A 24,566-nucleotide genomic window follows, 5' to 3' on the forward strand; every position below is an offset into this window, starting at 1 on the left:
TTCTCTTCCTCTTTTCTTTTCTTCTTCATTATTTCATTAAATGTCTTCTGCTCAAGTTGCTGGCTATACTGTTTCCAAGGTAGGTTGCGATTCGTAACTATCAAGCAAGCTAAAGAAAGCATAGACCACACCTTTAACTATCACTGTGGATGAAGCTATCTCTAGTTCAAGAAAATCAAGCTCGTTCCTCTTACATATGCTTGTCATGATTGAGCCTCATCAAATCAAGACAAATGAAATTGCAAAGGTAAGTTCAAGTGCGAATCTAGTATAACTCATTGTCGTCTTAGGATGCTTACAATGAATGCATGCAATTAAAGGAATATCTCTCTGAGCAACTTTGGTCCGAAGTCGATAATGATGGTATTTCTTCTGTTCAAGCAGCACTTGATGATCTTAACCAAGCCTTAAACAAGTACGAAATGACTAATGATATGATTGATGGTGAATGGTAAGCAAGATTTTATGTAACGTACATTGACTATTCAATTTTTTTTTAAAAAAAAGGGAGTTTGTAGAGTCTACTTCTAGCTGTGTCTCCACATATTAATTCATCATTTTGTACTACTTTCGCATTCCTTTTATACTCCTTAATATCATCATTAGTATCATCGTCATCAAAACAAATCTGTACGTTTTTATGTACAATTGTCATACAGTCAGGCTCATGAGATTTGGCGCTTTCTTAAAAATAATTGGCCTCAAGTCATAAATAAATGAATAAAAAAAGTTATCGCAACTTGACCTTCGTGCTAATGATGAGGTCAGGCTTTTTGCCTTTTTGATTGGGAAACACTCCGTCCACTGCAAAGAAAAAAAAGTTTATGCGTAAATATACTCTTAAGAGAAAGAGAGGATCATTTTCAATTGACTACTTTATAACAATAAACATCTTTCTTTTTTATGCCTATCACAAAAAGAAACCAGCACTTTATCAAGTGCATCTATGGGTAAAAAAGAGAACATTGCAAAATAAATGAAAAGAATGAACACACTTCAAAACTTATAGCAATTGTTTTTTTTTCATAAAATGACTAAAAAATTATATATTCATACAAAAGTGAGTGGATGTAGTACTCTCTAGCTACCTTCTCTCTATCCGGTACTCTGTGAATTTTGACTTGAAAATGCCCAGTAGGGGGTGGTTCCTAAGAAAAAAAGAGAGTAGCGCATAAAAAAACCTTTTTTTTTTTTTTTTTTTTTTTTTTTTTTTTTTTTTTTTTTTTTTTATGTGTCTGCCTCCTTGTTTTGTTGTTTTTTGACGTCCGATGTACAATTCTTATTTTCTTTGTCTCGACCAGTCATGTCTTTTTTTTCTTTCTTTAATTCGTCTTTTATTATGGAAACCAGCCCTGAGAACCCTCCTGCCGCTCTTTTTGATACCACTGATATTATTCTACTAAGCGCTATTGGTCTTGGCACCTTGGCTTGGTTTACTAGACACCAGATTGCAGACTTGCTATTTGGTAAGAAACAACAAGCTTCTTTGACCAACGCTCCTACTACACCCAAAAGAGAAAAAAATTTTGTCAAAGTGATGGAACAACAGGTAAATTAGCTGATTTTCGGCTGATAGCTTACTTATCTATCAACAGGGTCGAAGAGTGATTGTATTCTATGGGTCACAAACAGGTACAGCAGAAGGCTATGCTGCCCGTTTGGCCAAGGAATGCTCTCAGCGTTTTGGTGTGAGCTGTATGACAGCAGATTTGGAATTGTATGACTTGACCTATTTGGATCAGGTACCTGAAGACAAGCTAGTCATTTTCCTCTTGGCTACTTACGGCGAAGGTGATCCTACAGACAATGCTGTAGAGTTTTGGGATTTATTGACTGAAGAAGAACCTATGTTTTCTGAAGGTAATGAACGTCTATCCAATTTGAAATATGTCATGTTTGGTTTGGGAAACAAGACATATGAGCAGTACAATGCAGTCTCTCGCCGCATTGATCAACAGCTCTTGAAGCTCGGTGCGAAGCGTATTGGTGAAGCAGGCGAAGGAGATGATGATGGATCTTTGGAAGAGGATTTTTTGGCTTGGAAGGAAACAATGTGGCCTGCTTTTTGTAACGCATTGGGTGTAGATGAAAGTTCTGCTCGGTCGGGGCCTAGAGAACCCATTTATGCTGTTGAGGAATTAGCTCATTATGAAAAGGGCGATGTTTATTTTGGCGAATTAGCTGAAAGAACCAAGTCAGGCGCGTAAGTTGTTATTTATCATGAGATTGGCATGTATTGATGTGCTTCTTATCTAGTAAGATTGCTTATGACGCTAAACGCCCTTATATTGCACCCATTACCACACGTGAATTATTCCATGGTACAGACCGTCATTGTTTACATGTTGAAGTGGATGTCAGTAATACAAATTTGAGCTACACTACGGGTGATCATCTTGCTATCTGGCCAACAAACAACGAATCAGAAGTCAACCGTCTAGCTGCTGTATTAGGGTTGACCGATAAGTTAGACACGGTAGTCATGGTCAAGGCAATTGATCCTACTGCACCCAAAAAGCATCCTTTCCCTGTACCCACTACCTATCGTTCCATGTTTAGACATTATATGGAAATCTGCGCCCCTGTCTCTCGTCAAGTGCTCAATTCTTTTGTGGAGTATGCTCCTTCAGAAGAATCCAAGGGTTTCTTGACTCAACTAGCAACGGATAAAGAAAAATACCGTATTTATGTGGGCGATGCCTGCAGAAATTTGGGAGAAGTACTTCAATTAGTTACTGGTCATGACACAAAACCAGGTTTGTTTAGCCAGGTTCCTTTTGACTTGATTGTTGAAACGATTGCTCGTATGCAGCCTCGCTTTTATTCCATTTCTAGTTCCTCTAAAGAGAGCCCCAAACGCATTACTGCTACTATTGTCACATTATCCTATGAACCAACACCTGAACGCACAGTCTATGGTGTCAATTCTAATTTTCTTTACAACATCCAGGCTAGCCATCATGGTATCGCCAGTGAAGGTCCTACTTATGACTTGGCTGGCCCTCGTCAAGCTTATTTAGGTCCTGATGGTCATTGTTGTCGAATTCCTGTTCATGTCCGCCATTCTCAATTTAAATTACCTCGTAACCCTACTGTACCTGTTATCATGATCGGTCCAGGCACAGGTGTTGCTCCTTTCCGAGGTTTTGTTCGTGAGCGAGTGGTTGACAAACGTAACGGAAAACCTGTTGGCACCACTTTATTGTTTTATGGTAGTCGTCATGCATCTCAAGACTTTTTATATGCTGATGAATGGCCTCAACTTTTCGAAGAATTGGGTGGTGATTCTCGTATTGTCACTGCCTTTTCTCGTGATCAACCACAAAAGATTTATGTTCAACATCGTCTCCAGGAACAAGCTGCTCACATTTGGTCCTTATTACAAAAAGGCGGCTATATCTATGTCTGTGGTGATGCAAAGAATATGGCTCGTGATGTGAATCAGACGTTTGTTGCCTGTGCTACTCAGATTGGTGGTTTAACATTAGCTCAAGCACAAGACTATGTTAAGGGTTTAAGAACAACAGGTCGTTATCAAGAAGATGTTTGGAGTTAGACTTCATTTACTGTATTATTCCCCTCCTTCCCCACTCTCTTTATCTCCTAATTTAAAACTGATATATATATATATAAATGTTTACTAAAAAGAAATGCATTGTATGAATTATTCATTATTGACTTCTGCAGCAGTAGCCTCAGTAACTACAGGAGTAGAAGCCGCAGAAGATGTGTTTCCAACAGCAGCAGCAACGGCAGCGGCAACTGCAGCAACTGCATCATCATCATGATTTTCATTTGTTGTGTCAGGCACAGGATCAACAGCAGCAACATCAGCAGGAGCAGACAAATCAATAGGAGGCATTGAATTAGGTTTCACCATACCTTCAACAATACTAGCGTTATCATTATTTGAAGTATTTGAGGGGGCTTGAGAAGAAGGAGGATGGCTCACCATCATCAGTTCTTGACGAGGACCATAGAATCGTTCAGGGGAATATTTGGTTTGAAGGGTTTGTAAGATTTGTTGGCTTTCAGGTCTTTCGAATTCACGCATAAACTCGGTCCATTCAGTTGTATTGAAATTGTGCAACAATTTACGACCAGAGACTTGTCTACTCAGCAAAAGGAAACCGCGGCCCACGACACCACAGACAGAGCAGATACGTTCACCAATAGTCAAACGACGACGAATGGCTTCCCAATTGCTATTGGCAAGCACTTTCTCAATATCAGCACGGCATTGGGCCATGATGGTACGAGGATCACTGCCCTCCATTTGTTGCTGGCGTTGCTTTTCCATTTCCATGTCTCGGTATGCCAGGTAGAGTTGAAAGTATTCATAATTGAAATATACGCCTGCATTCTTGGGTGCAAAATCACAATCATAATGAGCAGCCAAGTTTGCAAAGTGAGCAAAACGAGGTAAAGGATCTAATGAACCATGTTTTGTAGAGCGTTCATGGCCTTGAATGATGAGCTTCACTTCATCATCCACTGTATTGGCTTGATGCAATAAATCGGCCTCTGGCACTTTTAATAGATCATTGATCACTTCATTTCCTACACAAATGTTAAGAATGTAAACAGACAACAACGACTAACTTACGTCGAACAGCATACTCCTTATCTCTTGGAGATGATTTCTTGGCTCGCTTTGTACCATCCTTGTTTTCATTGTTTTTTCTTTTAGAAGTAGTAGGAGCAGGCACTTGATGAACAACAGGACCAGATACAGCATGAGGTGTAACCGAAGCTAAAGCCGCTTGCAACAAATGTTGAGGAGAACCATCGGCACCAGCAGCAGAGAAAAGATGCGAAGTGTGTGTAGAACCAACATCATGCATCAAATCGGCAGTACCACCGGCCATTAAGGGCATATCTGCTGAGTTATTGTCTGACATTGGTGCCATGGCTTGTGGTGGTGGTGGGGGAGGGTTTTGTTGAAATGTATCGTGTTGAGTACCAGCAACGTTGACTGCGAAAATTTGTTGTTCTTGACGAAACATGATTTTAGACATATTAGGTACCTTAAGAAAAGAGACAGTATCACCCAATGCATGGCAGAGAGCAAAGAACATGGAGCCTGTTTGGCTAGGAAGGCCTTGTGTTTTGATGTCCTTGACACACTGGTAAAAACGCAGAATACGATCATCGCTTAGAATGTCAGCCAAGGTAGGAGTGAGAATACCGCAATCTTCCTGAGTGGTTTGAGTAGGTTGTTGTTGTTGTTGCTGTGTTTGCTGGTTGGGTGACTGGACATAACCAGCTTCTTGTGAAGTAGTTCCTGTATCCATTTTTTTATGCAGAAAAAATGTTGTTCGAGTTCCAGTCCGGAAAGTATGGATGATGAGAAATAATAATAAAAAAAAGAGTGGAAATTGTAAAAAAATTTTCTCGTTTTCCTCATTCTCGCGGGCAGCCACGTCACTGTGTTCACGCCGCTTTTTCTACAGACACCCTTTTCTTTAGGTTTATTATGTAAGCAAATTGAGGACTTTATTATTTCACATATTCAAATTGGTGGTATTTCTTTTCAAGTGCCCAAGCTTCATCTACTGCTTTTTCAATACTTTGAGCATTAGTTTCTGATGCTTTTTGAAGAGGGTTTCTAACGATGCCTTGGCCATAACCCAATCTTGATTGAAGAAAGCTCTTTGTACCGGGAATACCATGCCATCTACAGAGTGCATCATCTGCTTCCACCAACTTGCGTTGCAATTGAATAGCTTCTTCCAGCTTGCCAGATTCATACAACTTTTGTACCTCAACACAAAGACTAGGGAACACATTACCTGAGCCTGGGATTAAACCAACAGCACCAATCAATAACTCGGGCAAAAAGAAGTCTGTAGAACCAGCTAACAAAGTGACCTCTACATAAATAGTTAATGTCTGTAGCCTATCGACAGTTTCCCGGCTTACCATTGGGATTTGTCTTATTGGCCAAGTTGGCCATTTTACCAACATTTCCTTCTGTGCCCTTGACACCAATGATGTTCTTGTGCTTGGATAATCTGGCCAATACATCAACACTAATATCCACACCTTGACAGACACCAGGATAGTTGTAGATGATGATAGGTAAAGGGGAATGATCAGCAACCTTAGTATAAAAGTAAATTAAAGCATCATCGTTGATAGCACCACGGTAGAAAGAAGGAGGTAAGATCAAAGCATAGCCAGCACCGCATGAAGCAGCTTGTTCGATATAAGCAATGGTTGTCTTTGCACTTTGAGCTGAAGTACCAGCAATGACCTTCAAGTTGGGGTTGTATTTCTTTACAGAAGCAGTACATTGCTTGATGACTTCAGCTCTTTCAGCTTCTGATAAAGTAACAGCCTCACCCATTGATCCTAACACAACAACACCAGCAATACCAGAATTTGAGAGGAATTTGATATGTTGATCAAATGCCTCCAAGTCGAGGTCTTCATTTTCTTTGAAGAAAGTAGGCACAGGAACAAAAACGCCACGTCCAAGAGAAGTCATAGTCATAATAGAAGTAAGTTAGAAATAAAAAAAAAGAGAAAACAAAAGCTTCTTTTTTATATCAGGTCAAAAACTCACTTTTCACATTCGAAATTCTCCATCTCAATTGCATTAAATCGCGAGAGAAATATCCCTAATGTCCGGTTGGGGAAATAAAATAGCCTTTTAAAGCATAATTCACTCTGGGTGTTTGTAGTAATGCTCTTAAAAAAAGCCACAACCTCCGTCTATAAATAAGTAAAAGTGACTCCGTCTTAAAAATCATCCAGCCCGAGACAAGACACGGAAAGGTACATCTTTTTTTTTCTTTTTTTTCTTTCTTTCTTTTCTTTCTTTCTTCTTGTGTATATTAATTATCATGGCAGGAGGATCAGAGTTACCCTTTCCAAACAATGCAAGAACAGACAACACATCTCTGTTTGGGGGAGCACGCTTTGGTAGAAAGAAGAGAACCATTTTCATATTACTGCTAGTTGTTGTCTTCTTTGTCTTGTGGTTTAACTCTGATTTAGAGAACGCAAATGCATCTTCTGTTGGCAACTATGTTCCTGATGATGCCACAGGTATTAGTCCTGATGAACAGAAGACTTCGAGTAGTAAGGATATTTTGAAAGAAGATGAACAACTCGTTCAAGAAGAGGAAGAAGCCTTAGAAGATACTCCTGTTATCACAAAACCTGTTGTTACTAAAAAGCCGTCTGCACCTAAGAAACCCTCTGCCCCCAAGAAGCCCTCTGGTTCCAAATTAAAGCCTATCACAACGATCAACATGAAGCCTCAGCACTTTAAGTACTTTATTGTGATCGCCTCAAGAGCCACCAACATGAGTCGTCGTCAATTGATTCGTAACACTTACTTTGGGCAAAATGATAATATCGAACCTTGCATGAAGAGAGATAAAGGCGTGAATTATATGTTTTGGGTCTATGGTGATGAACCTACGCCTAAGACTGCTGAGCGTCGTTTATATGAAACCGAAAAGATGGAGTGGAACGATTTAGAAAAGGTTGATGCAAGCGCATATAGCCAAGATGCTATCTTAAAATGGGTAATTATTATTTTGGGCTTTTTTTTTGCTTGTTTACTAAAAATACTCATTTCCTTAAAAGGTCGATGCCAATTTAAATGCAAGAGGTGTTACTTTTGATTATTTGGTGATTCAAGATGGCTATTCACTTTTTCAACTCAACTATATCCAACAACAAATCCAGAATGAAGTAGGTAAAATGTGGGAGATCCAAAAGACTGCAAACGATATTGTTTGGGTCTCTCCTGAACATGAAAACGTGCTTGTGGCTGGCTCAGATGCTATTAAAAAACTTTTGGAACACGAAACTCAGTTCAAAGATGTTGTTGCTGATGGTGCTACTTTGATGAGCAACTACTATGAATTCTATCGCTCTGTCAAGGTTCAGCTCAACTTTGTTACTGCTAGAAAAGAAGTTGATCGTCTTACCAACTTGATGAAAGAAGCTCCTGTCTTTATTGATCAAAAAGATCGTTTTGTTACTTGGACTAACACTATTGAATCTATTCCTGATATGCCAATTGCTGTTACAAGTGTCTATCAAGATAGTGATTTTGAATCTGTGGCAAAGACAATCAAGATTGGTGTTACTTCCCTCTGTAAACCACTTGAAAAGGCCAGCATTGCTGTAGTCACCTCATCATTCATTTACGCTGATAGTTGTATGGAACCTTCTGCCGCGCTTGCTGCTGACAACAAGCGTGCATATGCCAATGCTCATAAGTATGCTTTTGTTGCTCGCTCCAACGAGTTTGCTCAACAAGAAGTCCGCTCCGTGAAACGTAGAACAGTATGGGGCAAGATTGATGCTGTTCAAAAGGTTCTACCTAAATACGACTGGCTTTTCTGGATGGACATGGATGCTGTCATCATGAACCCTCATATCACAGTCCAAGGCATCTTGGATGACTTGCGTAGAAACTATCCCGATGGCCCCCGTGCCTTTGAAGAAAAAATTGATTTAGTGATTGCTAAGCCCACAAGAGATAAGATGATCAATGCTGGTGTCTTTTTCATGCGTAACACACCTTGGGCTCAAGAGTTTTTGAATGCCGTTCAAGAATCCAAGAACTGGTTCAACCAAGGTCCTTCTTATGAACAAGGCGCTATGTGGGATTTGATTCAATTGCCCGGTTACAAAGAACATGTTCTCTTGCTCGAAAATGACGATCATACTTTCAACACATTACCCAAGCGTTATGTTCCCGGTGACTTTATCGTTCATTTCGCCCCTGACAAGTGTCCTGGTCCTGCTGTATTGAACGGTCTTGAAGCTGCTAAATTGATTCAACAAGGACAAGTCATTACTTCTTTTGAAGAGGACTAGACAATCCCCCTTCTTTATACATTTATACATACACAACTATACATTCGAGTTTTTTTTGTAATTAATTTATCCATCATGAATAAAAAGAGAAATTTTCATTCTTATGTGGCTGAAGTATGATACAGTTGTAGAATAACAGATTTAGATATGAACTGCAGAAATTGTCTTAAAATTAGGCATTTCCTCTTTCCGCCTTAAGTTTCAATTCTTTCCCTCTGACAAAGCAGGGACCAACCATCTCCTCTCCTCATGTTAAGATCTTTATGAGCTTGCTTATAATATTCACAGGAACAATGGTGATAGCATATTACTTTCAAATGAGAATAATGAAGTATAATGCTTGGATCAGACCTACATTGGGTCATTCCAAAAAAAATTTCTGATCGAGTTTTTTTTTTTTCATCTTGTGTGGTGATTAGGAAACGGTGTATCATTTCTTTTGCCCCCAAAAAATTTTCGTTCTGGGATGCCTTGATCAGGGAGTTTTTGTGGCCAGGCACCTCTCTGGATCTAGTTTCAGATGCACTTGCATCCTTCAATTTTTCTCGGATTCGGGCTCAAACCAACTGTCCTCTTTCAGTAGCCATGATAACCTTTATCGGTCTCTCTGAGATCTAGAAGGCCCACTGGGCTCATACCATGCAGAATCATCAGTTCCACTACCTCTCTGTCCTTTACAGCACTCGATATCAAATTAAGCGAATAACCGCTGAGAATGACCTTTCATCTTGAGAGGTTTCTCCTCGTAACAGCTACTCTTTTTTTTTCTTGATTTCTTTGTACTTTTGAAATTGTAGTACCTTTTTTATTTCTTTCAACCCTCTTGTAACAAATAATTGTCGAGGACCTGTTTCAGTGGGCCCCTCTCAAGACCACTAATACGTGGGGCAAATAAAATCATTAAAAAAAATCGAGCTTTTGCTGAGAACTGCATAAAGATGCGGTTATTTGGCCTTGGTGCAGTGACAAAAGTTGTAGATCTTTGCTTTCTGATTCTATCGATGCAGAGAACACAACAGATATTCTGATAAAAAATTGAGTAAATAGACAAAAATGTTTATGAGGGTTTTCATTCTTTAGCACTGAAAAGAAGGTTAAAGAGTTGTCAAGCTGATAATTTTCATGAGCAGTCCCCTTGGATCAGAGGCGATTTTGGCTATTTTTACAAGTCGCTTTTTTTGTCCAAATCAACGCCAGAGGTACCATTTATGATAGTAAACACTATTTTTAGGTACTTGGAGCCTTTATTCATGTATACAGAGGCTTTATGCTACTTTTACACGCACCTAAGGAAAAGACAAACATCTGTATGAAGTGTTCTCATTTCTTACTCCTGAAACATCTATCTATCTAATAATTTTGTAATATAAACAAGCAATGTCTTTTACCTTTGCCTTCCGATACAGTAGGTCTCAATTTCTAAGGCAAAAGCACAAAGACAGTATCTCTTTATTATGTGCGGCTCATGACTCTTTTTGTCAGTGCCCAAGTAGTGTATCAATGGCATTTGAGCAGTGGAAAACGGCGCTTTAAAAGAATGGGGGGGGGAGAGAGAGAATATAGGAATCAAATAATAATGGTTTCAATCACATCCCTCATAATGTTATCATGGACACGATTCATGACATCAACAAGTCATGTATAACATTGCTCTGCTTCAATGCAAATAAAAAACATAGATAAGGTAACAGTGTATCCTAAAGCATTCTACGCTTCATTTAGGAATAAATATGTGACGTTTTAATGCTCTGCGTGTGGGTGAGTTCAAAAAAAAAGTATCTTTTTTTTTTCTTTCTCTTGTTATCAATTATGATGCTCAGAAACTTTGAGAAAAAAAGGCCTAAAGCGAACGAGAATGATGTAGAAGATCAAAGTAGAGCAGTTAATAAAAGCATTGGATCCAACAAGTCTTTCTTAAGAAATGCTACGCCAGCCTTGTCACTCAAGACAAACCAAAGAGATCAGCACAAAATCACACATGACAAACAAAGTAAACATAAAGACATGTCAATGATAACATTTTGACTCTATTTGTTAGAATTGCAAGTCTTTAAAGATGTCAACAACTCTATTCCACAAAAGAGATCTATCGGTAATAATATCATAAACAAGTATATATAGGATAACAATAAAAACAGACCTTAATGAAGAAGCACAGACCAAGAAACAACACACCGAACCTATTGAACGCACCCAACGTCACCGTGAAGAAGGTAATGCAGTGCATGATTGACGCTAGACTTATTGTCTATATAGAAATCGAATGGGCTCCTGCTGGATTCGATCTTGATTTCAGTGGGTTTGATAGTACCGTTGAAACTTATGAACCTGTTCTTTCCAATCTTGAATTACCAGAAAATGACACAGCCATTGAAAGACGCTTTCATGTTGAACAAGAACCTGAAGTTGAACAAGAACAAGAACTTCCTGAACAAGACATGTCTACTATTGAATACTGTCCACCTAAAGAAAAAGGCAAGTGATGCTTGTTTGTTGAGTCATTAACCCTTCTCGCATAGAATTACCTTATGTACCTGACTCAAGTTGTATTGTCAAAGTATCAGCCTTTGATGGATTTGCAGATATCAATGCTTATGAATTAGCCCGTACATTCAACAAAGACGACGATACATTTATTGTGTATCCTGATGATGAAGACATCTTGAATCAACTCTCTGTTCAACCTATTGCTGATATCGAATTTGATTATGATTCTAGTGACCTTGATCCTGAATCTGATACTGTATCTGATCATGACTTTTCTTCTATTCCTTTCCAAGACCATACATTGGATATTGAGTTTTATGTTGAAGCTCATTGTCATTAAATAAAATAAATAAAAATAAAGCACTGACTTTTAAATACGCGAACTCTTTTTCTCTTTTTCTTTTTTCACAAACTCAAGATGGTGTTGGCTGATTTAGGACGTAAAATCAACTCTGCTTTTAATGAATTAACCAAGGCCCCTGTGATTGACGAAAAGGTAAATGCATCCAAATACACTATGTATACTGTTATTGATAACAACAGGTCCTGGATTCACTTGTAAAAGAGATCTGTGCTGCGTTACTTGCTTCCGATGTCAATGTGATGCTTGTTCAAAGACTTCGTATGAACATCAAAAAGAATGTTAATCTAGAAGAGCTTGCACAAAATACCAACAAGAAACGTATGATTGAAAAGGTATTGTTTGTTTCGTCTATGCGAGATTGACTTTTTTTATTATTATTATTATTATCAGGCTGTGGTTGATGAACTTTATAAACTGGTGGATCCTGAAGTAGAAGCATACAAACCAGTCAAACGCCGTGCCAACGTATTTATGATGGTAGGTCTTCAAGGTGCTGGTAAGACAACTACCTGTACCAAGATTGCTTCGTTCTATCAGCGTAAAGGCTGGAAAGTAGCTCTTGTCTGTGCTGATACGTTCCGTGCTGGTGCTTTTGATCAACTTAAACAAAACGCAACCAAGGCCAAAATACCTTACTATGGTAGTTATTCAGAAACAGATCCTGTAGCTATTGCTTTGGAAGGTGTTGAGAAGTTTAAAGCTGAGAAATTCGAGATCATTATTGTCGATACTTCAGGTCGTCATAAACAAGAAGTTGAGCTATTTGAAGAAATGAAACAAATCTCGAATGCTGTGGTAAGTGATGAGCCTATTTTATTGGTCTTGTTGTACTGATATCAGTAGAAACCTGATACCACTATTTTTGTGATGGATGGTACTATTGGTCAAGCAGCTGAAGCACAAGCCAAGGCATTTAAAGAGGCCGCTGATTTTGGTGCTATTATCATGACCAAGATGGACGGTCATGCTAAAGGTGGTGGTGCCATTTCTGCGTAAGTGTGTTTGAGATAGTTAAGCATAAGATGATTGACATCCAATAGTGTGGCAGCCACCCATAGTCCTATTATCTTTATTGGTACAGGTGAACATCTTCAAGACATGGAACGCTTTGAGCCTCGTTCTTTTATCCGTAAAGTACTTGGTATGCATGATATGCGTGACATGATTGAGCAAGTTCAAGACAGTATCCAACTAAGTGATCAAAAGAAGTTGATGAAGAATATTGAAAAGGGCCAATATTCATTACGTGACATGTATGAGCAATTTCAACAGGTCGCTAAAATGGGTCCACTTTCCAAGTTGATGGGGAGTATACCTGGCATGCCTGCTGAAATGTTGGCTGGTACAGAACAAGAAGGTACTCAGCGTATGAAGCGTATGATGAGTATCATGGACAGTATGACTGACGCAGGTAAGTGTGCATGAGACGATAAAGAGAGGTGTCGATTCATACTTCTCTTTATAGAATTGGATGGAGACCATAAACCTTTTGATGATATTCACCGTGTTGTTCGTGTGGCTCGTGGATCAGGCACAAGTGTTCATGAAGTGCAAGAAATCCTGAGTCAATACACTAAATTCGCTGAAATGGTCAAGACCATGGGCGGCAAGAATGGTTTAATGCAAAATATGCCTACAGATCCTCGCAAGATGAGCCCTGCTCAAATGGCTCAAATGGGTAAAATGCAGCAACAAATGGCCAATATGGTGCCACCTGAAATTATGCAAAAAATGCCACAATTATTACGACAAATGGGTGGTGGTAGAGGTGGTGGTATGCCTAATATGGCTGATATGATGAAAGCCTTAAACCTTGGTTAAGATTTATTCCTTCTAAATTTCCATGTTTATTCCTTGTTCGTATATAAAGATGCTTTATTTTTTATTTTTCTCTATGATTGTAATTATCTTTTATATATCTATATATGAAATCCATTGTTGTTGTATTGCCTCTGTTAGTAGGCACGTATGCACTTGTGAACGATATTAATGAAGACTGTATAGGTATAAATAAATAATGAGAGCCTTTAATAAGCTTTAGGATAGTCATCAACCCTATCGGTAATACGATTGTTATGGCCGGAGACAAAATGAAAATTTCGTGGTAAGATAATGAGAGATAAGATAATAATAATGATTGATAACAGAATTATATCTAGGACAAATTCGCATGTAGACAGATTTGCCAGTATCTATTTGGTTCAGTCGGATGGACTTACACAGCCTATTGTGATTGCTGAAGATGTCCCTACGTCTTCGGGACAAGTAGTGGTTGATCTCCCAAGTAACTTGATTCCTTCCAATGCATGTAAGTCTATCTAGAAAGCAATAGCAAGAATGATCATTGATAATAGAATAGACTACATGACATTGGGTGTGGCTCCTTATCATTGTCAGTCTGGTAATCTTCGTATTTTAGCAGCTTCTTCAGGTAAAAATAGACTTTATATGAACATTTCATTTATAGTATATGATAGTTCCTCCTGATTCGAAGACACCAGATACATTCAGAGATCAAATCGACAATGGTCGGTATCCTCATCAAGCACCTAGTGATGCAAGAACACTTATGGAAGCTATGCCATTGACATTGGCTATCTTATTGACAAGCTTTGTCTTGTTTAGTCTTACTTAATAATAAACGAGGTCTTTTTTTTTAAAAAAAAAAACATTGAATGTGTATTTCTATTTATCGTTATCATGAAGCCCTCTAATGAATGAATGACAAGTGTTGTTTCTTATCTTTTACCAGTAACCAAACCGAACAAAAATAGCCTAATTTAGCAATTCAACAAGTTTATAGAATCATTCAACCTGTACACAGGCTATGTCGGTATTCTTCGTATTAGCAAAAAAACAAGATAATTGCGATTTGTGTCTTTCGATTGGATTGGATTGTCGACACTAAATTATTCGTATGACATTACGAAAATAATGTTTGTTGATGTTTCGTGAAGAAGCTTAACCATAACAAAAAAAAAAAAAAAAAATAGGCGAATTTATGGAGTCTTATGCAAAAAAGAAAGATAAGGTAAAAAAAAAAAAAAAAGTCGCACGCTTCTTAATATAAAAAGTTACACAATTCTTTATCAGACAGTTAAATGTGGGGGTCTTTTTTGTGGTTCCGATAGACTCAACTTATGATAGTCCTTTGTGTTTGAACAATTTCTGCCAATATCTTATCATCATTGTTTTCTTTTTTTTTTTTTCTTCAGCTTATCATGAAACCAAGTTTACTCCTCCGTATCTTTTTGCATATATAAAAGTGCATCCCTTTTTTTTCTTTTTCTTTATTATTATTATTATTATTATTATTATTATTATTATTATTATTATTATTATTCACTATGCTTTCACCTTCAGAACCTGATACACCTATCTCAATGGAAGAACATCATGCAGTAGACCATGATTGCCAAGGATGCCGTCATTGTTGGCAAAGATCCAGTATTCGTTGGAACCCACCTGCCATTAAATGCTTCAATTGCGAGACAACGACGACCCCTTTATGGCGTAGAGATGAAACAGGCAACACCATTTGTAATGCCTGTGGTCTTTATTACAAGCTGCATAATGTACAAAGACCCATTACGATGAAAAGAAATTTTATCAAGCGACGTAAACGATTCAATAGTTTACCTCAACAATTAGTAGTGATTGAGAATTTGCCACCTCTTTCACCTGCCTTACCAGATACTGACCATCAGACAGAACAACAACAACAACAACAACAACAGGGCATGAAAAGAAAAAGAAGCAGCCTTTCTACTATAGAAAAACAGAGCACAGCCATGCCCTCGCTTACTTCTATGATGATGAGCAATGTCAATGATTTAGATAGTCCTCCCAAACGACATGCTTCTGTCAATGCAAACAATGAAAACTTACTCTTATCTACTATTCAATCGCTCATTGGTCTAAGTTCAAGTCATGAAAACAATACACTTTCCAACATGCTATCAGAACCAAACACAATAAAACAAAGCCTAGAAGCAAGAAGAGACAAGCTACAAAAAGAGCTTGATCATATTAATATACTGTTATCACAAACAAAAGAAATATTTAAGACAGTCGAATCCGTCATGGCTATCATGAACCTTCAGAAACCCAATATAAATACAGAAACCCAAGAGAAAAACCTGCTGACTTCGTTAATGGTACTAGGATTAGCTGCTAATAATAATAGTAAGACTGACAATAACAAGACGATTCCTTCCCTGTTTGAAGCTATACCCTCTCTTTACAATACATCTTCTTCTTCAAGCATGTCACCACCTTCTCCCTCTGCTTCTTATTTATCTAAATATCAACTCAAAGCCACATCCACTTCTTTAAACTAAACTCCTATATTTGGATAAAATGATAAGCAACCTACTTATCTCTCAAATAAAAAAAAATGGTTTTTATGAACCCATTTTATTCAATAGTTCATCTAGCCTTGAAATAACTTGATGAATATTAGGACGCTCAGCAGGATTTGTGGTTAATATCCATTGAATAGTTTGGTTCAATTCATCAGAATAAGTGCTGTCGTGTGGGATTTTATACTGGTTGTTTAATACAGCCAATGCAACAGATCCACCTTGATCTAAATTCACTTCAAAGGGCGATTGTCCATAAGCCATAGCATACAATGTACAACCCAAAGACCAAATATCCACTTTTTCATCCAGAGTGACGCCTGTCTTGACATCAAATAATTCAGGCGCTCTGTAGGGCATAGTGGATTGTTCAGCTGCTAAATCTTGTTGTTGTAATGCTTCTTGTCTTGTATCAATATGAACACGGGCAGGACAAGCGGAACCAAAGTCCATTAAAATAGGTGTTTCTCCATCATCTGAAATCAACACATTACTAATATACACTGTTAATATCAGAGGCCAATCTATACCTGTAGCGTAACTAACCCGGGCTTAATGTCTCGATGTGCCCAAGGCACTGTTTCACCTCGTTTGCCCATCTCTAGTTGTTCTCCAGACGGTTGGTGCTGTTGACCATGTAATAGTGCTTCATCCTGTCTGTTTTCTTCTTCGGGTGACATGGCTTGTCCTGGCTCATACATGGTTTTGGCTCCACCTTGTGCTTTGTATGTGTGTAGGTATCGAACAGCAATACACACTTGTCTAAACATACGAAGTATATCTACCTCAGGAAATTGTGTCTTGTTTAAATTATTCTTATTGATCGCATCTTGTAAATTGCCTTTCTAAAAAAAACATAATTCAGTTTCTTTGTTGGCACAATGATAAACTTACTTTATAATAAGGTAGAAAGATATATATGGTTTTACTACCGTCTGATTCAGTGATAGTGGCAGCATCCTATGTTCCCCCCTTTTTTGGTTAGGTTCATCAAGCGATTCGTTTTTTTTTTGTACTTGCCAGCATTTTAATGATATTGTTATGTGAAAATAATTGATAGATATCGACTTCTTTTTGTGCTAATTCTGCTTCTTCTGTACCTAATGTACATCGAATTTTTTTCATGGCATATAAATTGCCTGAACCATCTTGGGCTAAATAGACAAATGAAAAACCACTATCGTTTATTAATATCATCTATATGTCTATATTGACATATACCCTTCTCCTAAAAGCTTGACGATGCGATAAGCTCTTCCATTAATACTAAGGTTTGAGCTGGGTATACAACAGCCCACGAATGAAGAAAATACGTCGAGAATAGAGGTCAGGAACGAGACCATAATGATAAAGAAAAGAAAGAAAAGTGTTGTATATTAGGCAGAAGAAAGTGGCGCAATTGAAAAAAAAAAGCACCCCGCTTAATTAAGTTTTGGACATTGACTAAATATAGTAGTCGTACGAAAACGGCTTTGAGAAATGCCAGCTCACGAAGAAGTCTTCTTTAGGTCAAATACTATTGTTTTTGTTAGAAATGAAATATTAGAAATAAAGTAAATTTATCGTTCTAATCTGATAATTCTATACTAAATGTCTTGAAAGGTCATACACTGCTGCTTTTGTTGAAAACAATAGGTTGCTCAACATAAGAAAAAAAAAGGTGTACGATAAAAAGTTTAATGACAAGAACAAATAAAGGTAGACTAACAAAAGCATCTTGAATGAAAAAGAGGCATACAACTGTGCATATAGACTAAACTGACACAACTTTTACAAGGATATCTTAGTCTTCTAATTGATTAAGATTTGAACCTTTCATTCCTTGGTAGAGATTTACATCATTTTCCATCATAGATTTATGAGAACAAACAAATATGAAAAAGTATCTATTGATGTTAATGGACAACAACTATTTCTCTGTTTTTTCAGATCAAAACTGCCTTTATTTTTTGCTTAGTAGGTAAAAGAAAATGAGCTTCAGTGCAGAATTTAGAGTCTGTTTTCATTTTGATCTTTGATAACCCATATTTGAGGAACAATCTCAAACTAAGTTAATCGAGCAAATGTAAAAAAAAAAAAAAATCTCTTCAGGTTTGTGAAAACATTATGCCGTTTATGTTGGATAAGATTGTTCCATTAATTTCTGATTTCTAAATATTGGCATTCTTCAACTATGCATTTCCATAATTTTCGTTGCTCTTCACTCTAACCATAATAGTAGTATTTTCAGGCACTGAAAATTGAAAGAAGCACTTGATTCAATCAGATTTTGCTTATCCAATCAACAAATAAACGCAAAGAGAGAGAGATACTGTGCGTTGTCCTGTTCAAAGTTTAGTTGTCTATCTTTATGTTGTATAGAAAACTAAACTTGATCTATTTGTTCAACCTTGATTTTTTTTTTTTTTTTTTTTTTTTTTTTTTTTTTTTTACAATTTGGAATAGTTTTGCTAAATAAGGACATCATGTAATGAAAATGAAAATCTTCCCCTTTTCAACCTTTCGCGAAAATAGCTCATTTTTTCTATCAGCATCAAAAAGAATGACAATCAAGAATCAAATGATAAAGATATAAAAAGCTACTGCCCTTTTTATTTTCTCTCCTTTCAATTTATCCTCTTTTTTTATACTACTCTTTGACATATTCTCAATGGACATTGATACTACTATATCTACAATCACTGCTATATTTGGTGGATTCATTTTATTATATGGTGTTTGCTCTCTTGTCATTAAACAAAAACTATACATTTCAGAAGCTTGTATGTTAATTTTTTTCTGTATTGTTTTCTTATGTTGTATAGCGGTTGCCATATTATGTGGTATTTTATGTGGTCCTGTTGGTTTTAACTTGATAAACATTGACGGCTGGATTTACAAGGAAGATGTCACACGCCAATTTACTCGAATTGTCATTGCCATTCAGGTAAATTATTTTATACATATTTGCTTAACTGAATAACATGGTAGGTCATGGCAGCTGGCATATCTCTTCCAAAAGCCTACTTGAAGAAAGAAGGCCGTTCGTTATTGGCCTTGTTGGGCCCTGTCATGATCAGCATGTGGATTATCAGTGGTGTATGCGTGTGGTATTTTGTTCCTCGGCTCTCTTTTGTAAGTCATGCAGTTTATAAGTTAAATAACTCATGTCCGTTCTAGCTTGAGTCGCTTATGATTGCTTCTTGCTTTACACCCACTGATCCTGTAAGTCTTTCGATGTGTATGTCTGACTTATAAAAAGATATAGGTCTTGGCCAACTCTATCGTACAAGGTCATTTTGCTGAACAATATGTACCACCTAATATTCGGCACTTGATTATCGCTGAAAGGTATATTCCAGCAGAGCAAAAACGAGTTATTTATTATTGATAGTGGAGCAAACGATGGATTAGGTTATCCTTTCTTATTCTTGGCTATGTATCTTATTCAAATGTCAAGTATCAAAGAAGCTTTATTTCAATGGTCATGGTATGTGATGGGATATGAGATTGGATTTTCTATGGTGATTGGATTAGCTGTAGGCATGGCTGCTAGAAAGTTGCTTAAATTTTCAGAGAAAAGGTAGAGTATGTTTATTATTATGCTACTAACTCTCACATAGAAAATGGATAGATAAAGAATCTTTTCTAGTCTATGCGATTGCACTTGCTGTAAGTATATATATTCTCATGAAGACTCTCTCTCTCTTTCTAAACATAACTAGCTTTTTTTGATGGGATCCGTTGGTTTATTAGGCAGTGATGATTTACTTGCCTGTTTTATTGCAGGCAATGCTTTCACTTGGGACAGTTGGTTTACAGAACAAACAGAAGACTCTCATTTGATAGAAGTCATTGATATGTTACTCAACTTGAGTGTTTTTGTTTATATTGGCATGACAATGGTAAGCCATTACGGTTTTTATCATTTGCACTCATGCCTCTATTTAGCCTTGGTCTTTATTTGATTATCATCAAGAGATTCAATTGTCGCTATGGTCTTTTATAGGATTAGCTACTACTGTCTTACTCTTCAGAAGATTGCCTGTTATTCTAGCTACTTTCAAATACATTCCAGCCATTCATGATTGGCGTCAAGCCATGTTTGTAGGTTGGTTTGGACCTATGGGTGTAGGAGCCTTGTTTTATTATACGATTGCTATTCAGTATATCAACTCACAAGACATCACAAGTTATGCTGGCAAAGTGATAGAGCCTGTTACTTATTTTATGATATTATCTTCTGTTGTTGTTCATGGCATTACAATTCCTTTTTATTTCTTGAGTAGTTATGCTTCAAGGACATTATCGAGAATCAATTCAAATGAAGCTGATAAAGTAAGTCGTATATACTCCTTTTTTTCACTTATCATGTTCTATAGCCAGTATTAGTATCATCATCTTATGGTGCTGTATAGATATACTATGATAAAGATCGCATGAGAGTGTGGTGTGACTGACTTGATGCTGATCATGAGAAATCAAATTTAGAACCCAAATGCATAAACGTTTCTTTTTCCCTTTTTTCTTATATCATGGATACAGCAAACCATAACGTATTACAGTTTGTGTCTGCTGCTGCTCAAGTTGTAAGTCAGTTTGTCTTTTGTAAAGTGTTATTTAAAATAAATTATATAGTTTGAGACACAAGAAGTAGAAGATATGAAAGGTACACACTTCATTATCTATTACATGTATTCACTTGTTATATATATATATAGGCTCCACAAGTGGTAAATAAATAGTAAAGAGAAATAACGCTAGAAAAATTTGGTATTTTGTGTATGTTATACTTACTTGACTAGATCTACGCCATTCAACAGAAGCCTTGTTAAGTGCTTGGGATCTTCCAGATGACCAAGATGGCATAGTAGAACAAGATACCAACTTGATATCTGATAAACCAGATCAAATACGCCAATTACTTGCTGAAGCAACAGGTGCAAAAATAGAAGAAGAACCTATCTATCCTACTGCAGCTACGACCCTTTTATCAGCACATGATCCCACGATAGAAGATAAACTAAAGGCTGTATTCCATCTTCCTAAAAAAGAAGCATTAAAAGGAGGTACGTCTAGATGGATGCCCGTCCTATTTTTTTTTACTAACCCTATAGTATAGAATGGCCTTGTTATATTGTTCAATCGGCTATTGTGCCTGGATTTATGTATTTAACTGAAAATCATATCTGCTTTTATGCTTCACTACCTAAAAACCAAGTAAGCTATGGTTCTATTGACACACATATATATAATAATAACATACTAGATTGCATTTCATAAGTCAGGTTATTTACTGCTCAAAAAGTCTGGCAAGAAAAAAAGCAACTATGAGCGGTTTTATTTTGATATTCATGAGGATGTCTTGTCTTGGTACGAAAATGCATCCGATGCCTATTCCCCGCTCGGCAAAATTGACTTGAAGAATGCCATCGCCATACGACACTCGAGTAAAAGAAAGCATGGATTTAGAATGGTCACTATGAACAAGACATGGCATTTACAGGCAGATACTCAGGCTGCTCTAATGGAATGGTATATATAGATATAAAAAAAAAAAAAACTACTAACGCATGGTAGGACAAACGCACTACAAAAGGCAATCTTTAGGGCTAAAAACAATGGCAACAGCTTGAAGATCACATTGCCTTTTGAGAATGTGTTGGGTATTGAACAAACAGAAGCTTTTGAGTTCCAAAGATTTCTAGAGATCAAAGCCGTTGGTATTGACGATAGTTTTGTGATGGACGAAGTAAGGCTCTTCTACAAGAGATGGCTGTATTTACTATGTATCTCTAGTATTACTTTGCTTATTTTGCAGATATTGAACAAACATTCAAAAGCCTAAGATCAACGTGGGAAGGTGTGTGTGCTCGAGACAGATTGTATACTCGGTCCTCAGACCAAGAATCCAACAGTAATTCACCCTCGCTCTCTATCTCTGACCTATACGATGCTGATGCTCAACCCATTACCATACCCGCCATATCCAGCAAGCCTCCTTCTTTTTTGGAAAAGAGATCCAATTCGATGATAGCCAATGCTATTAAAGACTTTATCTACCCCTCTACTTCAACCAAGACTGTAGAAGAGGATACTTCGAGTTCAGAGGATGAAGAAGAAGCTTCAGCTGGATGGTTGGATGGTAAACGTAAATCAGGCATGAAGCTTGTGTATGGGCTATTAGGAGGAAACGCAGTCATGGGAAGTCCGTTTACTGCTCTTGAGGAAAACGATGAAGACGAAGAATCACCACTGGATAAGATGAGTGAGGAGGCAGAAGTATTGGATGATCGAACCATGACTAATTTCAAAAAATACTTTGTCTTGCCTGAATCGGAGAAGCTAATGGCTGGTAATGACAACTTGAAGAAAAGAGTAAAGTTAATCAGATAAACATAGTCTATCGTTGCTCACTTGTCAAGACATTGCCTTGTTATGGAAAACTATACATATCTTCAAATCACATCTCGTTTAATTCAAAAGGATTCGCAACGAGAGCTAAGGTAAAGACAAGCACTCTCTCTTGTAATAATATACTCAGCTATCATAGATGATTGTTCCTTTTCAAGATGTGATAAGAGTACAGAAACTAAGAAGTCGAGGCTACTTGTTCCACTCACTCAGTATCTTGACACAGACAAAGAAAGAGATTTATTTAGAATTCTCTTCTATCAGACGACGCAACAGTTGTTTTGCAAAACTGTTTCTACAGCAAAAACGAGCGCTTGAATCACACACGGAACCTGATATTGCTGAGCAGAAAATCAAAGACTGGGAAGCTCGTCTGATGGAAGATGAACATAAAGAGGCAGTAGGCCGTGTAGCTGTCCCGAAAGACGCAAATTTGCCTGTACTTTCTCGATCTTCCAGTGAGACAATTGTGTACAAAAAGCCTGATAAATCACTTTTCTTTACTTGTATTACTATTGGTACTCGAGGGGATGTACAGCCATACATTGCTTTATGTAAAGGATTGATGAAAGAAGGTCATCGTTGTAGGATTGCTACTCATGATGAATTTAAAGACTGGATAGAAGAACATGATATTGAGTTTAGGACAATTGGTGGAGACCCAAGTGAATTAATGGTAATCCAACTCCCTTCTTGTGTATAATACTGAATGTGTGCTTATTAGAGAATCTGTGTTGAAAACAATTTTTTCAGTGTGAATTTTGTGGTAGAAGGGCTAAGATTAGTAAGTGAAAAAGCAGCCAATAGTATATATAAACCCAACACTTGCATTTAGTTTAAAGACTGGATTGACGAATTGCTTACACTTTCATGGAAAGCAGTACAAGGTTCGGATGTGATTATTGAGAGTCCTAGTGCTATGATTGGCGTCCATATGGCAGAAGCATTGGCTGTTCCTTACTTCAGGTCATTTCCTATGCCCATGACACGCACAAGATCATTTCCTCACCCATTTGCAACCCCCAATCATCCAAAAGGCCGATTATACAACGACATGACGTATGTCTTATTTGACCATGCGATCTGGAGAGCCATTGCAGGAAGAACCAATTCGTTCCGACAAAATGTCCTCGGTATCCCTCCTACGAGTTACGAGAAGCTGCAGGTATGGAAGATTCCTTACTTGTATTCTTTTAGCCCAAGCATTGTACCCAGTCCGTTAGACTGGCTTGATTGGATCCATTGTACTGGTTATTGGTTTCTCGATAACCCACAAACTGGTTGGACGCCTGATCCCCCGTTGAAATCGTTCATTGAGGCACAGGACAGTCGCCCCATTGTCTATATAGGTTTTGGCTCAATTATCGTCTCAGACCCTGTAGAAATGACACGTATCATTGTTGAATCTGTCTTGTTATCGAACGTAAGAGCCATTGTATCTCGAGGATGGTCTTCTCGACTACAAAAAGGAATCAAAGTCGAAGATGACATGTTGACACACCACGCAGACACTATCCTCAGCGTCCACTCGGTACCTCACGACTGGTTGTTTCCCAAGATACGCGCTGTCATTCATCATGGAGGCGCAGGCACCACGGCCGCTGGTCTTCGCGCAGGTCGACCTACGATCATTAAGCCGTTTTTTGCAGACCAGTTCTTTTGGGGTGAGCGTGTCCAAGAAATGGGTATTGGGCGATGTATAAAGCAATTGACGGTCGAGTCTTTGTCGGCTGCTTTACGTGTGGTTTCAACAGATGAACATATGCTCAAGATAGCAAATCGTGTAGGTGAAAAGATTCGGTCTGAAACAGGTGTGGAGACAGCCATCCAGTGTATTTATCGAGACATGGAGCTTGCTAAAGCCAGAACCTTGTCGTCTATTCAAAAGACAGCAACTCAGACACAGGACGATGTTATGCCTGCTAATATGGCAGAAGAGGATCAAGAATGGACTATCATTGAAGAGACGGCGTCTGGATCTATATCGCCAGGTTCTTGGAAGCTCAGAGATATTTAGTATAGCAATATGTTGCTTTAGTTTATCTGTTTTTTTAAGCATCAATAAATGTAGGAAAGAGTCATGTCTACGATAGTTTTGACAGTTTTAATTGAGATGG

At 37.7% G+C, this 24,566-nt stretch overlaps 12 protein-coding genes across 12 annotated transcripts; 9 read left to right on the top strand and 3 right to left on the bottom strand.

The window, feature by feature from the left end:
* Positions 1-37: 37 nt before the first annotated feature.
* Positions 38-873, top strand: B0P05DRAFT_539517 (uncharacterized protein; the record flags this gene model as incomplete). The annotated part of the gene is made up of 4 exons (XM_051577958.1): positions 38-79; positions 125-247; positions 291-451; positions 508-873. The coding sequence occupies 4 exons, from the start codon at positions 41-43 to the stop codon at positions 548-550; spliced, it is 366 nt and encodes a 121-aa protein (XP_051435460.1). The 3' UTR covers positions 551-873.
* A 466-nt stretch (positions 874-1,339) lies between these two features.
* Positions 1,340-3,556, top strand: B0P05DRAFT_468813 (uncharacterized protein; the record flags this gene model as incomplete). Its single annotated transcript, XM_051574455.1, has 3 exons — positions 1,340-1,549; positions 1,596-2,203; positions 2,257-3,556. The coding sequence occupies 3 exons, from the start codon at positions 1,340-1,342 to the stop codon at positions 3,554-3,556; spliced, it is 2,118 nt and encodes a 705-aa protein (XP_051435461.1).
* Positions 3,557-3,664: 108 nt separating this feature from the next.
* Positions 3,665-5,294, bottom strand: B0P05DRAFT_468829 (uncharacterized protein; the record flags this gene model as incomplete). Its single annotated transcript, XM_051574456.1, has 2 exons — positions 3,665-4,560; positions 4,607-5,294. The coding sequence occupies 2 exons, from the start codon at positions 5,292-5,294 to the stop codon at positions 3,665-3,667; spliced, it is 1,584 nt and encodes a 527-aa protein (XP_051435462.1).
* Positions 5,295-5,481: 187 nt separating this feature from the next.
* Positions 5,482-6,772, bottom strand: B0P05DRAFT_636978 (uncharacterized protein). Its single transcript, XM_051583634.1, has 2 exons — positions 5,923-6,772; positions 5,482-5,873 (listed from the first exon to the last, which is right to left on the bottom strand). Exons 1-2 carry the CDS (start codon positions 6,494-6,496, stop codon positions 5,500-5,502), a joined length of 948 nt encoding a protein of 315 aa, XP_051435463.1. The 5' UTR covers positions 6,497-6,772; the 3' UTR covers positions 5,482-5,499.
* Positions 6,764-8,954, top strand: B0P05DRAFT_490088 (galactosyl transferase GMA12/MNN10 family-domain-containing protein). The gene is made up of 2 exons (XM_051575309.1): positions 6,764-7,538; positions 7,600-8,954. Exons 1-2 carry the CDS (start codon positions 6,849-6,851, stop codon positions 8,842-8,844), a joined length of 1,935 nt encoding a protein of 644 aa, XP_051435464.1. The 5' UTR covers positions 6,764-6,848; the 3' UTR covers positions 8,845-8,954.
* Positions 8,955-10,482: 1,528 nt separating this feature from the next.
* On the top strand, positions 10,483-11,942 carry B0P05DRAFT_72584 (uncharacterized protein). Its single transcript, XM_051583842.1, has 6 exons — positions 10,483-10,797; positions 10,921-10,936; positions 10,983-11,057; positions 11,101-11,319; positions 11,364-11,827; positions 11,875-11,942. Exons 1-5 carry the CDS (start codon positions 10,588-10,590, stop codon positions 11,669-11,671), a joined length of 828 nt encoding a protein of 275 aa, XP_051435465.1. The 5' UTR covers positions 10,483-10,587; the 3' UTR covers positions 11,672-11,827; positions 11,875-11,942.
* B0P05DRAFT_539532 (SRP54-type protein) lies at positions 11,723-13,602 on the top strand. The gene is made up of 5 exons (XM_051577959.1): positions 11,723-11,827; positions 11,875-12,027; positions 12,086-12,490; positions 12,539-12,687; positions 12,736-13,602. The coding sequence occupies exons 1-5, from the start codon at positions 11,750-11,752 to the stop codon at positions 13,118-13,120; spliced, it is 1,170 nt and encodes a 389-aa protein (XP_051435466.1). The 5' UTR covers positions 11,723-11,749; the 3' UTR covers positions 13,121-13,602.
* On the top strand, positions 13,603-14,366 carry B0P05DRAFT_539534 (uncharacterized protein). Its single transcript, XM_051577960.1, has 5 exons — positions 13,603-13,699; positions 13,742-13,799; positions 13,855-14,003; positions 14,055-14,126; positions 14,173-14,366. Exons 1-5 carry the CDS (start codon positions 13,621-13,623, stop codon positions 14,328-14,330), a joined length of 516 nt encoding a protein of 171 aa, XP_051435467.1. The 5' UTR covers positions 13,603-13,620; the 3' UTR covers positions 14,331-14,366.
* A 619-nt stretch (positions 14,367-14,985) lies between these two features.
* Positions 14,986-16,093, top strand: B0P05DRAFT_539543 (uncharacterized protein). The gene has a single exon (XM_051577961.1). The coding sequence runs from the start codon at positions 15,043-15,045 to the stop codon at positions 16,033-16,035; it is 993 nt and encodes a 330-aa protein (XP_051435468.1). The 5' UTR covers positions 14,986-15,042; the 3' UTR covers positions 16,036-16,093.
* B0P05DRAFT_72636 (kinase-like domain-containing protein) lies at positions 16,067-17,699 on the bottom strand. Its single transcript, XM_051583843.1, has 6 exons — positions 17,666-17,699; positions 17,278-17,572; positions 17,077-17,233; positions 16,951-17,016; positions 16,603-16,901; positions 16,067-16,549 (listed from the first exon to the last, which is right to left on the bottom strand). Exons 2-6 carry the CDS (start codon positions 17,397-17,399, stop codon positions 16,099-16,101), a joined length of 1,095 nt encoding a protein of 364 aa, XP_051435469.1. The 5' UTR covers positions 17,400-17,572; positions 17,666-17,699; the 3' UTR covers positions 16,067-16,098.
* A 1,007-nt stretch (positions 17,700-18,706) lies between these two features.
* On the top strand, positions 18,707-20,427 carry B0P05DRAFT_468761 (Cation/H+ exchanger; the record flags this gene model as incomplete). The annotated part of the gene is made up of 9 exons (XM_051574448.1): positions 18,707-18,818; positions 18,861-18,982; positions 19,027-19,170; positions 19,216-19,260; positions 19,304-19,386; positions 19,430-19,618; positions 19,659-19,707; positions 19,761-19,940; positions 19,987-20,427. The coding sequence occupies 9 exons, from the start codon at positions 18,707-18,709 to the stop codon at positions 20,425-20,427; spliced, it is 1,365 nt and encodes a 454-aa protein (XP_051435470.1).
* Positions 20,428-20,553: 126 nt separating this feature from the next.
* Positions 20,554-24,562, top strand: B0P05DRAFT_72709 (uncharacterized protein). Its single transcript, XM_051583844.1, has 12 exons — positions 20,554-20,628; positions 20,674-20,704; positions 20,757-20,768; positions 20,841-21,104; positions 21,158-21,255; positions 21,305-21,570; positions 21,616-21,787; positions 21,835-22,390; positions 22,438-22,541; positions 22,589-23,125; positions 23,174-23,233; positions 23,285-24,562. The coding sequence occupies exons 2-12, from the start codon at positions 20,698-20,700 to the stop codon at positions 24,464-24,466; spliced, it is 3,258 nt and encodes a 1,085-aa protein (XP_051435471.1). The 5' UTR covers positions 20,554-20,628; positions 20,674-20,697; the 3' UTR covers positions 24,467-24,562.
* Positions 24,563-24,566: the final 4 nt, after the last annotated feature.

This window comes from Gilbertella persicaria (assembly GCF_025201335.1).
Source record: "Gilbertella persicaria strain CBS 190.32 chromosome Unknown B0P05scaffold_17, whole genome shotgun sequence".
In the NCBI taxonomy this organism is placed as follows: Eukaryota; Fungi; Mucoromycota; class Mucoromycetes; order Mucorales; family Choanephoraceae; genus Gilbertella; species Gilbertella persicaria.